The sequence below is a fragment of the Magallana gigas genome, chromosome 4 (assembly GCF_963853765.1).
Source record: "Magallana gigas chromosome 4, xbMagGiga1.1, whole genome shotgun sequence".
NCBI classification, from domain to species: domain Eukaryota; kingdom Metazoa; phylum Mollusca; class Bivalvia; order Ostreida; family Ostreidae; genus Magallana; species Magallana gigas.
The window spans coordinates 42,995,136-43,010,179 of record NC_088856.1 but is presented as its reverse complement, the minus strand read 5'-3'; the positions used below and the strand labels follow the sequence as shown (position 1 = coordinate 43,010,179).

The following is a 15,044-nucleotide window of genomic DNA, read 5'->3' as shown; positions in this document are numbered from 1 at the left end:
GGGTCACATAAAATACTCAGAAGAGATGAGAAGTACCCATTGAAGTATTCAGAAGGGTAAGATGTACTCATGATAAATCTTCAGAAGGATTGGATTGAGAAGTACATACAGAAAACATTCTGGAGGGATGAAAGTAGGATGTACCCTTGTACATGTACATAATCATACATAAATTTTTAACTTGATCTTCGAGTTTTGGAGAATTTTGAATAAATATTTATTTTCTTGTAATGCATGCAGCTTTCAAGTCATATTTTATGATGATGCTGATTAGCTTTCACAATTTTATGAAAAAAATGAAAAAACAAAACTCTTTTTATCTTTAAGATAAATTTTTTACTGAGTTTTTCAAAGGAGAATTCCTGGCGGCGGCTGCTAAAAGGGTAGTCTACCCTTATTGAACGGATAACTACTCCTACGGTTCTCAAGATAGGAACTTGTTCTTTTGCAAATCAATTGGACATATATCATAGATGTGTATATTGCTAGGATTTTTATTTCTGATAATTTATGAAAAATACCAGCTGTTGAACGTCATATTTTTGCAAAATATTGCATATGAAGTACCCCGTTTCTTGAGATAGGTAGTGGTTGACAAATTGATTATAGATACTGTTCACACAAAGAAAACCTGGTTTCCTGTCACGTTGACAATTCTTGTCTTGTAAAATTGTTGTATTTGGTTTGTTGTGTAGATTAGTGATAGAATTCATTATCTTAGCCCCCAGGATGTACCCCACAGAAGTGCATGTCCACTCCTACAGTTCTGACTCGGTGATGGTCAGTTTCCGTGGAGTCTCCACCCAAGTAGAAGAGGAACCACTCCAAGGATACAAGGCAAGTGCAGTGAACGCTTCCAAACTAGTTGCCAGCAAAACCAGACAAATTGGTTTGTAGAGGTTGTTAGTTACTCAGGGTTCTTATAGTGAATATTTTCTAAAATGGCAATCTGTACGGCCAGACAAAATGGCCTAGTTGCAGTGGAAATAAGTTGCAAATTGGTAAAGATTATATTTCAATAGATTTAATAATTAGCTTTGAAAGAAATTTGTATTTTATGGTTTCTAAGGGATATTGGTTTTTACGAATTTTGAAAAGTTTCACTTACAATTATAAATCTTTTGTAATCTGATATTTATTCCATGATTACTTTTTTTAACGTGTACTGAAAGACATATCACTCTCAGATTCGGGTTTGGGAGACGTTTGATAACTCCAAACAAGCCTACGATATAGACGTGGGTCGAGCTGTGAGTGGGATTGTGTCTGGGATAAAGAGGCATTCAGTCTACAAGATGAGGGTCCTGGGATACAGCAGGGGAGGGGATGGAGCCATGAGTTCCCCACCCACACTGTTCACTCTAGGTAAGTGGGTATTGTAGCCTGGGATACAGCAGGGGAGGGGACAGAGACAAGAGAAAGCATCCTCAATATTCACTCTAGGTAAGTGGGTAAGGTAGCTTTAAGTTAGACCTCAGGGAAAATAATTTTGTATAATATATATTTTTACATTTTGCAATGTCTTTATCCTTGATAAAACTAAGAATCGATTTTGTAATGAATAGTTTAAAACGTGTTAATACTGACTTTTTAATTAGTTAATATTCTAAGGTGATCAAATGTGATCATGATCGGATGTCATCAAATATATCATAAAACCCTTTTAGCTTTATTAGATTTGATTATTCCAAACCGTTTTTGGTAACCTCGTAAAACTAAAAGAATGATGCTTTATTCCTTAAATAAAGCTCAACAAAATATGCTGGTAATAAGTTAAAATAATCGAAAATAAGATCAAATACTTGTGGGGTTCTTCGCTATGAAAATTGCACACAACCTCAATAAGTGTAGGAATTAAATGAAGAAAATTTTTGTAAACGAATAATAATTATAATGTAGTCTTAAAATATTGAAAGAAATAATTTTGAATAACACGTTGTAAAAGGTTCATCAGTTAAAAGTAATTGGAAATCATTAAATAATAGTGAGCTCAAAATGGTACTCCATTTTGAATTTTATTTAAAAATTTTCAAGATGAGTCTAACTGGTTGGATGAATGCTATCATGCTTAGCTTCTGTACTTTGGATGTGATAATGCAGCATTCGGTCAAAGTACCGAATATCTGTGTACACACATACACACACAGACATAAATATATATATATATATATATATATATATATATATATATATATATATATATATATAAAAATGATTAAGTTATTCAATGTCTTATTCTTTAGGTGGCTATATTTTCTACGACAGTTCCAGTACTTTAGTTCTCCCAGCCATTAGTCCCGCCACAGTTTCTTCTTCTTGTATAATAACCATTGTGCTGACAAAGATATGTTTATACCTTAACACAATTTCTCTTGAAATTTAGTGTATTGTTAATTTGATAGCAAATTCTTCAACATGTAATTCTAATTTGAATTCTAATTCTAGAAAAAGGAGTTCATTTGTGTTGGACTGAAATTAACTTTAAGTGGGTCAAAATGATCCCAAATGTCGTTCATGCATCTTGATTGTTTGTCATCTGGGTCTCATTTGAATAAGTGTTTTACAAAGATAACTTATATCTTAATAGTACTAGTAATTGTCAGTACTGAATATATTTTGTGAATTTCGTGTTTAAAAGTGTTTTTTTTTATGACAATGACTATCTCACCATAAAGGATTTTTACGTTCGAATTGTAGATATGATTTGTATTTGTTTGTACATGTTCATTGGTGCTACTGTATTTCCTGTTGCACTATCTTTGAAAATCCACGTTTTGCCAATGCTTGATTATAATACCCCCGCTCAGAAGGAGAAGGGGTTATACTGTTTTACCCCTGTGTTTGTCTGTCTGTCTGTCTGTCTGTCTGTCTATCTGTTTGTCTGTCCGTGTGCCTGTCTCTCTGTCCGTAACAAACATTTCTGTCGCATTTTTCTTAGAAACTATTCATTGCAGATGCTTGAAAATTAAACACATTATTTGTTTTAGCATTCCAGATCGTGGGACATATTTTTGTACCAATCGGACGTCAACTTCCTATGAAATGACGACATTGCTTATTTTGCATATTAACATCAGAGCGAGTGTATTACTAGTGAGCATTGGCACACAGATCCCTGTTGAAAATGGGTGTCAATTGATCTTTTGTTATTGTGCCAGAAGTCTTTCATGTTTTTTTCTTCATTCCTCCTCTACGATATTACCAAAAGAGTTGTCTTTCATCTTTTGAATTTCCCTTTAACTTCTTTTCTTAGGGGAAGAGAATCATTCAATTTTGTATATATTTATATCTGTATGCATATATTCACTTTTGAATATTAATAAACTCACTTTTTGAATTTTCCCTAGTTTTCTATGATTTTACTTAGTATTTAATCAGGTTGTTTTTTTAAAAAACAGTCTTTAGATGATATATTATGTGATATGGTCTACATCTTGTTCTTAGCTATAAGGATGACTCATACGGCCCACGCTTACAGAAGATTGGTTATAGTTCTAGAAATACAGATCATTAAAATCATTACACAGTAAGGGGCTGTTTTTTCACTATGTGTAATGATAATCGTTAAGGAACAAAAGCTAAGTTGTACTTTCTGATGCAACTATTTGGAACGAATTCCTAAGAATAGGACATTTTAAATTTAAGAAAAATAGAGATTCTGAAGCTCTCCGTTAAAAAAAAGCTGATATTGCTGAAAATTATTGAAGTATAAGTAATGAGGAATCATTTTTGGGAGTTGATTTCAATCAACTCTCCTATGCAGTTACTCTGGCAAACAGAAAGTGAAACAGTGTTTGCAATTAAGCACAAATCATCACAGCTGACAAGACGTAAATCTTAAAAATAATAGATAAATTCGGTGTAGTGTATGCTGTACCATTGTTTTTCAAAAGAAACGTATTTATAAATACCTTGAAAATAGTCAAATTTTATATAGTACGAACAATTTAATTGTTTTTTGTAGCCATGTATTCCTACGTCATGAGTTAAATGCAATCTCGTTCAACTAGACGCTCGGCTGTCTCCGTAAATCTCCGACAAGCATAGAGTCTCTCTTGGTTGTCGGATATTAACGGAGACAGCCGGGCGTTTGAATGAACGAGACTAGAGTTCAATATTGCTTGGATCTTGGATATGAGGTAGAGCATTATACATTTACATTGTCTATATCTTATCAATACAAACGTGTCCCTTTTAGCTATGCATCTCTGGTGCTTAACACAAATTAAATATATCCCATTTCACAAATTATATAGCTTCTATTTTTTTCAATTATTTGCTTAAGAAAACAACAAAACAGCGTTTATCTAATATGTGTGTTACTCGGGTCATTTGATTTAAAGTACACCATACAAAAGTGATTATAAGAATGCATACATTGTATGCACCTATGATAAAAATTGGCCACCTCTTTCAGGATTTTTTTTTTTATTTTTGATGAAAAAACACCATTAATGTAATACATTTATAATCATAATAACAATTGCAATGATTATCAACATTTCATATAAAAACAAATTTTGCCTAATGTCTCGATATTTTGGTTGTTCCTTCCCCCAACTCATTTTAAAACATAACTAAAAGCTCTCTCTCTCTCTCTCTCTCTCTCTCTCTCTCTCGATAACTCTGAAACTGACATTTGCATACATGTCCATTGACGCATTTATTTAAGGAATAAGAAATATTCCCTTCAGTATTATAAATGATAAAATTGATTAAGCCTGATCTTATTTGATTCTCTCATAATCATAATATCCAAAGATAACATTTAGTGCGAATAGAAGCAGCAACCTTGTACATGTACAACACCTTCATGATTAATTTTCTTTATACTATTTTCCCGCCTACTTTGATATATAGGGAAATTTGTGTCAAAGTCATCTCGTTTTTGTTATTTAGTATATTTGATAACAGAACCGGAGTTTTAACACCAACAGTTGTGGAGATGATTTTTGTATTTCTTTTGTAATGCATCATAGATTGCGACTCCAAATACCTTGTCATTTCCAAGTATTTGTTTATTTTGCTGAAAACAATATTTAATGAGCAGAGCTTTGTGAAGTGTGTTTTGTTTCATGTGGCATGAGTGTTAAACTTTAAAAATACATAATGAAGCAAAATAGCCCGTCTTGCGCTTCGTCATACCCGTGTTTTTACTGTATTTTTTTCAAATTGATGGGGATTATGGTTTTTTTTTTTTTTAGCAAAGCCTCTTACCATTAAATGCTTCTTGGAAATTAATTGATGATACAGGCATCATCACGTAACAAAGGACAATACCAACCGCTGAAGAATTTTTTTTCTTCAAATAATAGTTCCTTAATAACAAACATGACTCGAATCAAACGAAAATCCACATGTCAAGCAGCCATTTAATAAAAACATTTTGAATTATTGGAATACTGAGGCTGATTTTTTACCGATTTTTTTTTCCTCAACCCCCCCCCCCCCCAAAAAAAAAGAAATACATCAGGGCAGGCAATTTTCAGAGAGACGGGGATGATTATCTAAAAAATAATTTTATGTGGCCTGAGACAAGCAAGCTTTGTGTCAAATTTAAATTTCTAATTATTTCCATTAATACAAGACATGACACAAACAGGAATTCAGCATTTTTTAAACAATAACCTTGAACTTCCTCAATCGACCTTTGGTTAAGGTCATGATACTCCCTCGGGTTATAAGCAATGTTAATGTGAATTAAGAACTTCCAATATTTGTCCATAAGAAAGATATGGACCGGACATGAATTTAACACTTTTCTGCCAATGACCTTGACCTTGCCCAAAAGACCTTGGGTCAAGGTCATGACACACCCTTAGGTCATAAGCAGTCTTTATATGAAGTAAGAACTTCCAACGTCTCTCCATAAGAAAGATATGGACCGGACACGAGTTTTGCACAGACAGACGAACGGACAATGGTAATTGGTATAACCCCCCCCCCCCCCCCGCGCCCCCCCACAAACCTCGTTTGCGGGGGGTATAAAAATATGAAGAAATAGAAGAGACAGAGAGGAATATTTGTTTTTAATATCCGCGACCTAATCTGACATACTTTTTGATATACCAAGTGCTGAATGATGTCAACTTTCATTGATGAATCAATAATATTATACATGATTATATAATAAACTAATATCAATCATCTTTACGGTACGTTTTTTTACTTGTTTTTCAATCTTCGTGCACGATTTTCAGAGTTGATAGATAATCACGGCTTAATACATGTAGGTAGAAATGTATAAATAGTCGAGTATTATATAGGTAGGCTTTATACGTGGGAAGTACAACGAATCCAGTACAATCTGTTTCTACAAATTTTTGAAGCCCTCAACGAAACACGGCCAAAATCTTTGCATGAGCTAGTCCAAAAAAATTACAATCATATGATATACCTTTCGAGACGAGCGTCTTATTATTTATTCATAAAAGAGACATAATTATGGGTTGAAACATCGTAAACAATAGTAGTTATTACTTCATGTGCTGCTGAGTATATTGACATTCTTGCAAATAACAGCTAATTGATTTATTGAACAAGTGATAAAATACTTTAAAATTTTTATCAAGCTAAATTAAAGCAAAACGTTATTAATCTTGTTGCTTCTTCATACATTTCGTAAATGAAATACGGCTAAAATCTTTGCAGTCCAAAAAAATACAATCATATGATATACCCTTCGAGACGTGCGTCTAATTATTTATTCATAAAAGAGACATAATCATGGGTTGAAACGTCGTAAACAAAAATAGTAGTTATTATTTCATGTGCTGCTGAGTATATTGACATTCTTGCAAATAACAGCTAATTGATTTATTGAACAGTGATAAATTACTTTAAAATTTTTATCAAGCTAAATCAAAGAAAAACGTTATTAATCTTGTTGCTTCTTCATACATTTCGTAAATGAAATATAATTCAATGACATAAAGTTACGCTTTTAAAATAAGTTTTATACTCATCTCTCTTTTTTGATAATAAATCAAAATTTATCTAAATTGATAATAACAAACGTCTGGTGCATTTGTTTTTTTTTTTTTTTTTCGATAAATGAATTTTATAATCCAAGTTAAACATTTGATTGAACCTCTAGTTCTTTGGTGCTGAAATATGAGCCGTCAATTCGTTCGACAAAATTTACGCAAACAATGGTAATACAGATACGCAAATGAAAATGAGTAAGTTTTTAATATTTTTTAAACGAATTGAATTCCTCTAAAATCTAAGATTTTCTGGTAAAATGTTCTGCAAAGTAGCACTAGCCACAACGAACCGTCCGTGTCCATATGTCCGCGCGCGCAACTGAACAAGGAGCATAGAATTCTTTGAGCCAGTTCAAGGAGTGTAAACCTGGACTAGTTCATGCAAATATAAAGGCGGTGTTTCGTTCAGGGGTTCAAAAATTTGCGGAAACAGTCAGTACTGGATTCGCTGTTTTACGGGGAACCAGTGGAAGTTGACCAAAACAAACGTAATGTGTTCAAATTTCTTTGAAGGAGTGATAATCCTTGCGGCCGTGTTCTGATTTCATTAAAATTTTATAAAGCTGGTATTTAAACCGTATAGAAAGGCTTGCCATTATCTTAACAAATGTCGCAAGTGAACATATCAGAGCCCTACATGATTTGGTAATTTTTCGATTCTGATGCTCCATATTTAACACGGGGGAATGTCTCATATTTTAGACATTTTTTTATTGGTCCATCTTATTCAGAACAATGCCATGTTGATCTTACAATTTTTTTTCACTCTGTGTAATCTATGGCGTTGAGGTAGATTTTGTGGCTATGGAATGTCGTCTACCTGGGGATAAGGTGTTGTAAATTAAGTCCAAGCTGGAAGTCATTATGTGTAGAAAGAAAGCCCCTATACGAGATTTGCAGTCTCTTATTGGTCTGCTTCACTTTGCCTGTTCAGTTGTAGTTACTTGGTTGGGTATTTCTGAGACGGGTAGTAGATTTGACTTGTGGTGTGAAGAATCCTCACCATTATATAAGACTTACATGTGAAGCAAGAGCTGACCTTCATACATGGTGCTCTTTCATTCAACATTACAATGGTAAATTTATACTGCTGCCCAGTCGTTGGTTATCTGTAGTGTATTCGGTTCCAAGTGATACCATTTTTATTTTATTTTTTCTTAACCTTTTTGTTTTTAAATGTGTGTTAATATTATGTTGAATTATAGAATACAGGTATATCTTAATTTGTCGTTATTGATTTTAGCCGTATAATTACCATTTCCTATTCCTAATGCTTATTTTTTTTTTTCAGAAATACAATATAACTGAATTAGAATATGTATGCATTACATTTCCAATGTTTACCCTTAAATGCCCTTTTTAAAAAGCTTATGATTTTTGGGAGTTGATTTTAATCAACTCTCCTATGCAGTTACTCTGGCAAACCGAAAGTGAAACTGTGTTTGGACCTAAGCCCAAATCATCACCGCTGACAAGACTTAGTACTTGAAAATAAAAGAAAATGTCGATGTAATGTATGCTGAAGCATTATTTTTCAAGAAAACTTATCTATAAACACTTTCAAAATAGTAAACTTTTATATAATACGAACAATTTAGATATTTTTGTAGTCTTATATGTTCCTACGCCAGAGTTTAATAAAGTCTCGTTCAACCAGACGCTCGGCTGTCTCCGTAAATCTTAAGCAGAGATGCTCTCTTGCTTGTCGGAGAATAACGGAGACAGCCGAGCGTTTGGTTGAACGAGACTATAGTTCGATATCAATAGTGCCTGGATCCATACGATTCCTTAGAATTGTTTCGATTACTAATACATAGTTTGAAATCTATATTTAAATATTACACAACATGATTCATATGGGGTTTCTCGAAATTATTGTCGGAAAAGTCTAAAAATTCATATAATAAAAAAGCGTTATTCAAATACGGACTAAACACTAATTGCCATGCAAGATAAGTTGATTTTAAAATAAATGATATTCATTTAATCATAAATTAAAATCAACTACCGTCAGTACTTCAGTACTTCGATTTTTTTAAATAGCTGGAACAGACATGTACTTCAACTTAAAACATAATATAAATTGAGTAATCAGTTTTTGTTTAAATCTGTACATAGCATTTGGGGGTGATAGATAGACATTTGATTCATACCTGATTCCTGTAAACTTGCAATCTTGTGCGCTCAGTAAGCACGAACATTGCAATAACTCTCAAACTGACAAATACCTGACCATAATGAATGATAAAGATATGCATAAAGCTCAGAGAAGTTCCTCTGTGCTATATATATATATATATATATATATATATATATATATATATGTGTGTGTGTGTGTGTGTGTGTGTGTGTGTGTGTGTGTGTTAAAAAGAATTAAAACGCCATCTCTAACGATTAGTATTTATCATTAATCAAAACTCAATTAACCATTCCTTGAAGTTAGTAATTAAAATTATTCTAAAGCCAATGCTTTAGTAGGATTTTTAGAATGATTTATGGAGTGATTTTAATGTTTCTTCGTCATCGTGCTCATTAACATGATTCAACTTAAAATTATGTTATGATGAAACATTAAAGTCACTTCATCAACCTGTTTCAAATGCTTTTTGAAAAATGGGGATCGTTGGCTTTATCATAATATCAATAACTTGAAAGAAAGGCGTATTCATTTGCATGAGGTTTGATTGATGATAACTGACGAATCGATAGAGATGGCGATAAAAAGAAAACATATTCATACTCCGTGAATATTTCTCAAGTTTAAAATGTTCAAAGATATCTCTTAAGATTTGGAATTTAGTATGACATGTTGCAAATGAAGACATGCTGAAAACAAAACAAGTTTTGCAAATTTTTATTTTCCTGGCTATTTTTCGTGAAAAGATTTATGGACGAGAATTTATAAGATGTCCAGATCTAGATGGGATTCATAGGGACGCGGCCTCGTTTCTGGACTTTATCTTGAGCAGCAGACTGTCGTGTGGAACAAAGTGTACAGAATACAAGGATCAGTGCTGGTCATACGCCTGGAATGGAGCCACTAAACAGTGCATGTTGTTTTCTGATAGATGTTCCACAGAATTTATTACAGATCAACATCAGAATAACTGGGTACACTATAAGGTGCAAGGTAAAGTTTGCAAGAAAATTCAAGTATTTATAACTTTCATGTCCTTTTTAGCTCACCTGAGCTGAAAGCTCAAGTGAGCTATTCTGATCACATTTTGTCTGTCGTCCGTCTGTCCGTCTGTCCGTAAACTTTTCACATTTTCAACATCTTCTCAAGAACTACTGGGCCAATTTCAACCAAACTTGGCATAAATCATCCTTAGGCAAAGGGGATTCAAAGTTGTGAAAGTTAAGGGCCACACCCGTTTTCAAGGGGAGATAATTAGAAATTTTCAAAAATCTTCTTCTCAAGAACCAGAAAGCCAGGAAAGCTGAAACTTGTGTGGAAGCATCCTCAGGTAGTGTAGATTCAAAGTTGTGAAAATCATGACCCCCAGGGGTAGGGTGGGGCCACAATGGGGAGGGGGTCGAGGTTTTACATAGGAATATATAGAGTAAATCTTTAAAAATCTTCTATTCAAAACCTAATCAGCCAGGAAAGCTGAAACTTGTGTGGAAGCATCCTCAGGTAGTGTAGATTCAAAGTTGTGAAAACCATGACCCCTGGGGGTAGGGTGGGGCCATAATGGGGGGTCGAAGTTTTACACAGGAATATATAGAGTAAATCTTTAAAAATCTTCTTCTCAGAAACTAATCAGCCAGGAAAGCTGAAACTTGTGTGGAAGCATCCTCATGTAGTGTAGATTCAAAGTTGTGAAAATCATGACCCCCGGGGGTAGGGTGGGGCCACAATGGGGGGTCGAAGTTTTACATAGGAATATATAGAGTAAATCTTAAAAAATCTTCTTCTCAGAAACTAATCAGCCAGGAAAGCTGAAACTTGTGTGGTAGCATCTTCAGGTAGTGTTGATTCAAAGTTGTGAAAATCATGACCCCCGGGAGTAGGGTGAGGCCACATTGGGGGAGAGGGGGTTGTTCAAGTCTTACAAGTCTTACATAGGAATATATAGAGTAAATCTTTAAAAATCTTCTTCTCAGAAACTAATCAGCCAGATGATTCTTTATAATTGTTAAGACTTTGGCTCCAGGACAATTATTGGCCTCACAAGAAGGTTCAGAGTTTGATGTAGCTTTATGTTACATATATAAACAATTGTTAAGGATCTTTTTGAGAACTGCAATACTCAACATATGATATGACTATAAAATCATCCTGTTAGAAAAGGGACTAATGATTATAAACATAAGAATATCCAGGGGGGGAAATGGATTTTATTTACACAGGATCTACATGTATTATTGTATATTGTCCAGATTGTTTGTATTATGACTCCATGGAGCTGATTTTATCATACCTATTGTTCCTCAGGTGAGCGATGTGGCCCATGGGCCTCTTGTTTAACTAAAGGGGTGTAAATTCAGATATGATATTAGAGATTAATGAAACTAATATATATTCACGTAAAAATTGTATAATCTTTACTTTATCTTCGGAGTTACTGGTATATACTTCAAAAGCTAACGAATGAATAATGGGCCGAGAAATATAAACAATTTCCCCAGAAAAATGAGAGGTGTCTCTTAGATGGGATTGTTAAGCTATCATTTTTTTTTAGAAAAAAAATGCTATTTTTTCATTTATAATTTTCAAAACTTGCCTGATCTTAATTTAAAACAAACCAATCTCGATCCAAAATGTAATAAATAAATAAATAGAAATAAATAAAAGTTTCGAATCGATATTTCTAATCTATAATTTAATTCTTATTGAAAGAAATCATATGCTTTTTTTTAAACATTACTGGACATGAATGTTTTACATGTTGATAAAGAGTACATAACAATTGATTATGATCCCATTTAGATATTTCACTTAACAATTTTTTTAACTGTTGTCATTAACAATTTGAAGAAATAAATTGAAAGTTTATTTATGATTGACAGTGCTGTTTGACATCGCGATCAATAAGACAGCAGTACAATCGTCAACCTTTGAGAACAATGCTGCCGATGGGGCGGTGGACGGCAACAGGGGTACAGACCTAAAGGAAGACTTTTGTACACACACAGGTGAAAACGACACGAATCCTTGGTGGAGGGTGGATCTGCAGGCTGTGTATCACATCACTGCTGTCAGAATACTCAACAGGGGGGAGGATAATTATGGATTCGGTAGGAAAACAATTTGAAGCAACTTCTTTGAAAATTTCGAAAAACTGTAGGTGAATGAATCTAGTGAATTTAGGAGTAATTCGATTATTAAACCAAAAAATACATTAAAAAATACGAAGATGCTAGACGTCATAGCCGTTACGTATACCGTGTTTCATGCTGACATAACATACGGCTTTTAAGATCGGGTACCTAAAATACCTTTTATATCTACGACTTATTTTTTTATATTGATAATTCTTAAAAACGGTTATGTTTAATCCCTTTTCAAAAGCTGATTATATAGAACATAAACTTTAATTAATCAAATGGAACGAACTTTACATATCAACAAGATAGATGATGCTCTATAATTTGATGTTTTAGTTATGATTTACCCCCCCCCCCCCAAAAAAAAAAACCCAAAAAATAATAACAGCCATCAATTTACATCTTTTTAATTAAACTGGCACTCCTTCATGCAGATTACAACAAAGACTCAGTAGATGCTTACGTGTTGTTTTGCAGACAATATCTCATTATTACATATTTTTTTTCTGGTGAATTCTTTGATTAGTCGTCTTCAAAAGCGTGATTTATAACTTTTTGTCATCAGTTCATTAAAATAGATAAACACTTATTAGGATTACAAATATATTAAAAAATTGCACTTCTACATTATTCTTAAAAATGCTATTTTACCCCCAAACAGTAATTGCTTTTAATTTTTTTTAATGATTTGTGTGTCAATTCTAGGAAAGAGCTTTTAATAATATATTTAAAAGTAACTGCAGGAACTAAAACGAACACCTGTTTATCATTTAAGATGAATCACACCGTCTACAGAATGTAACAGTGACTGTGGGGCTATTGTCTTCATCCATTAATACAATATGTGGTTTCTTTCCTGGGCCTGGTACTTTGTCACAGCTGGTCGTCATAGAGTGCCCAACATTACCAATGGGACGATACGTAAAGATCTCCAAGACAACAGAGTTTCTTACTCTATGCGAGGTTGACGTGTTTGGTGTTAAAGTCTAATATGTTTATCATTGCTTATATATATCCAAGCCGAAACGCTACCGTATTTCTGTACATATTTGCGCATAAAATTCTAATATGTTAATCATTGATAGTTAGACCTCTTACACACTGTTTTTCATCTCATAAAAAAATCAGATCCTGTCGCATGCGGAAGCGCCCCAAATTTAAAGGAAAATTCGGGAATTATTTTGCCTCAGCCATGTTTTGACGTGAACTTTCAGTAAAATACTGTTATGACACCTTATATATTTATCGTTGCTTATATATATCTAAGCTGAAACGCTTCCATATTTCTGTACATATAGGTGCATTTAAGTCTTATATGTTCATCATTGTTTACATGTATATACATATATCTAAGCTAAAAAGCTATCGTATTTCTGTACATATTGGCGCATTAACGTCTGATATATTTATCATTGCTTATATATATATCTTAACTGAAACGCTACCGTATTTTTATATAGATTGCCGCATTTCGGAAGGAAAATAACCTATTTATTTCGTATCGATATTAGAGAGCCTTTATTTTTCATTTTGACAGCTTATAAAGTTCAGGAGTCGGGTATTAGATGTTGTATGGCATGTCTTTGTAGATGTCAAATTGGCCGTGACCCGGTCAAACAAACTTTTCCATGTGGTAATTGAAAATAAATTTTTTTTTATCGAATTGATTTTATTCCATTTTTTTCTTCAATTCTTGAATTTTATAACTATAGATAAAATTAAACATTCTACGTGTACAATCATTCGGTTCAATATATGTACTTATCAAACAATTGGGAAAAAGTTGTACGCATACTTCTTGTCTTTTAAGGTAGCTCAATACTCGTAAAAATCTCTGAGGAAAGTTAAAAAATCGAACCGATTTTGACTTAATAGACTTAAATGTCATCAATTGTTAGAAAAAATATACATGTTATCACACTTTTTGAGATGCCAGATAAACATAAACTAAAGCATATTTAAGCATTAGAAAAATGTATTTATTTTTTGTAAAAAGTAAAATCTTGTAGGCAGAAATTTTGTTTTTCTTGTTTAATTTTAATGACAACTTTATCAGGAAACTAAAATTACAAAAATATTTTAAAATTAATCGTTGGAATAAGAAAAACTATAGAATTTAGATACACCCGAGAGAAAAGTCAGAAAAAGAGTTACTTCCCCTTTGCATAGATAAAATATATAAAAATTTGGAAATTTAGTATAAAATTAAGTGCGAAAATATCTTGAACCTACCAATAATTCTAATTACATCCATGTGATTATATTCACATCAAATTAATAAAACTATCTTGCACAATTTTTAAAGAATTCAAAGTTTTACAAAAAAGTGTGACATCACAGAACACTGGATCTACTTTACCAATAATATCATATTGATTTGTACCTTGTTTTGTTTACATCAAATAATTTCGTGTTAACCTTCATTATATACGACACCAACATTTTTTTTTAAAATGGTGGTGTGCCCAATCGGAGCAAATAATTGACAAGATGTATAGTAGAAATTGTTTCACTTTATCTAGCGTCAGTGATTTATTTAACACAGTTTTGCTCGAAGGTCAACAAATAAGTTGCATTTTTATTGAAATTAAGTACATTTGTTCATTAATTTTTAATATTTATGTAATAAGGCCATGATAGGATGCATTAAACAAGTTGCAGTTCTTCGAAACATTAAACATTCATACGATAACATATCCTAATGGGCCTGTTTTCCAGAAATTTATTTCATTTCTAAAAATCTTGTTTAATGATGCGACCATCAAGGGTACATCGTTATGAGAAATC

The 15,044-nt window shown here is 32.9% G+C and overlaps 2 protein-coding genes across 2 annotated transcripts in view; both read left to right on the top strand.

Moving 5' to 3' along the window:
* Positions 1–3,337, top strand: part of LOC105338153 (contactin-like) — a 32,522-nt gene extending 29,185 nt beyond the window's left edge. The window contains exons 22-24 of the mRNA XM_066083373.1: positions 722–837; positions 1,188–1,365; positions 2,244–3,337. Of these exons, the coding sequence (XP_065939445.1) occupies positions 722–837; positions 1,188–1,365; positions 2,244–2,383 (434 nt within the window). The 3' untranslated portion in view covers positions 2,384–3,337. The remainder of the gene's footprint in view (positions 1–721; positions 838–1,187; positions 1,366–2,243) is intronic.
* A 6,205-nt stretch (positions 3,338–9,542) lies between these two features.
* On the top strand, positions 9,543–13,920 carry LOC117682622 (fucolectin-like). The gene is made up of 3 exons (XM_066080804.1): positions 9,543–10,116; positions 12,000–12,227; positions 13,033–13,920. The coding sequence occupies exons 1-3, from the start codon at positions 9,810–9,812 to the stop codon at positions 13,245–13,247; spliced, it is 750 nt and encodes a 249-aa protein (XP_065936876.1). The 5' UTR covers positions 9,543–9,809; the 3' UTR covers positions 13,248–13,920.
* The last annotated feature ends 1,124 nt before the right edge of the window (positions 13,921–15,044 follow it).

What these genes read in the sequence shown, in the direction of transcription:
- LOC117682622 (XM_066080804.1), top strand. Translation starts at nt 9,810, where the DNA reads ATGCTGAAAACAAAACAAGTTTTGCAAATTTTTATTTTCCTGGCTATT. An exon ending in GGTACACTATAAGGTGCAAG is followed by an intron (nt 10,117 to 11,999) that starts GTAAAGTTTGCA and finishes TATGATTGACAG; the next exon opens with TGCTGTTTGACATCGCGATC. An exon ending in GGAGGATAATTATGGATTCG is followed by an intron (nt 12,228 to 13,032) that starts GTAGGAAAACAA and finishes TTATCATTTAAG; the next exon opens with ATGAATCACACCGTCTACAG.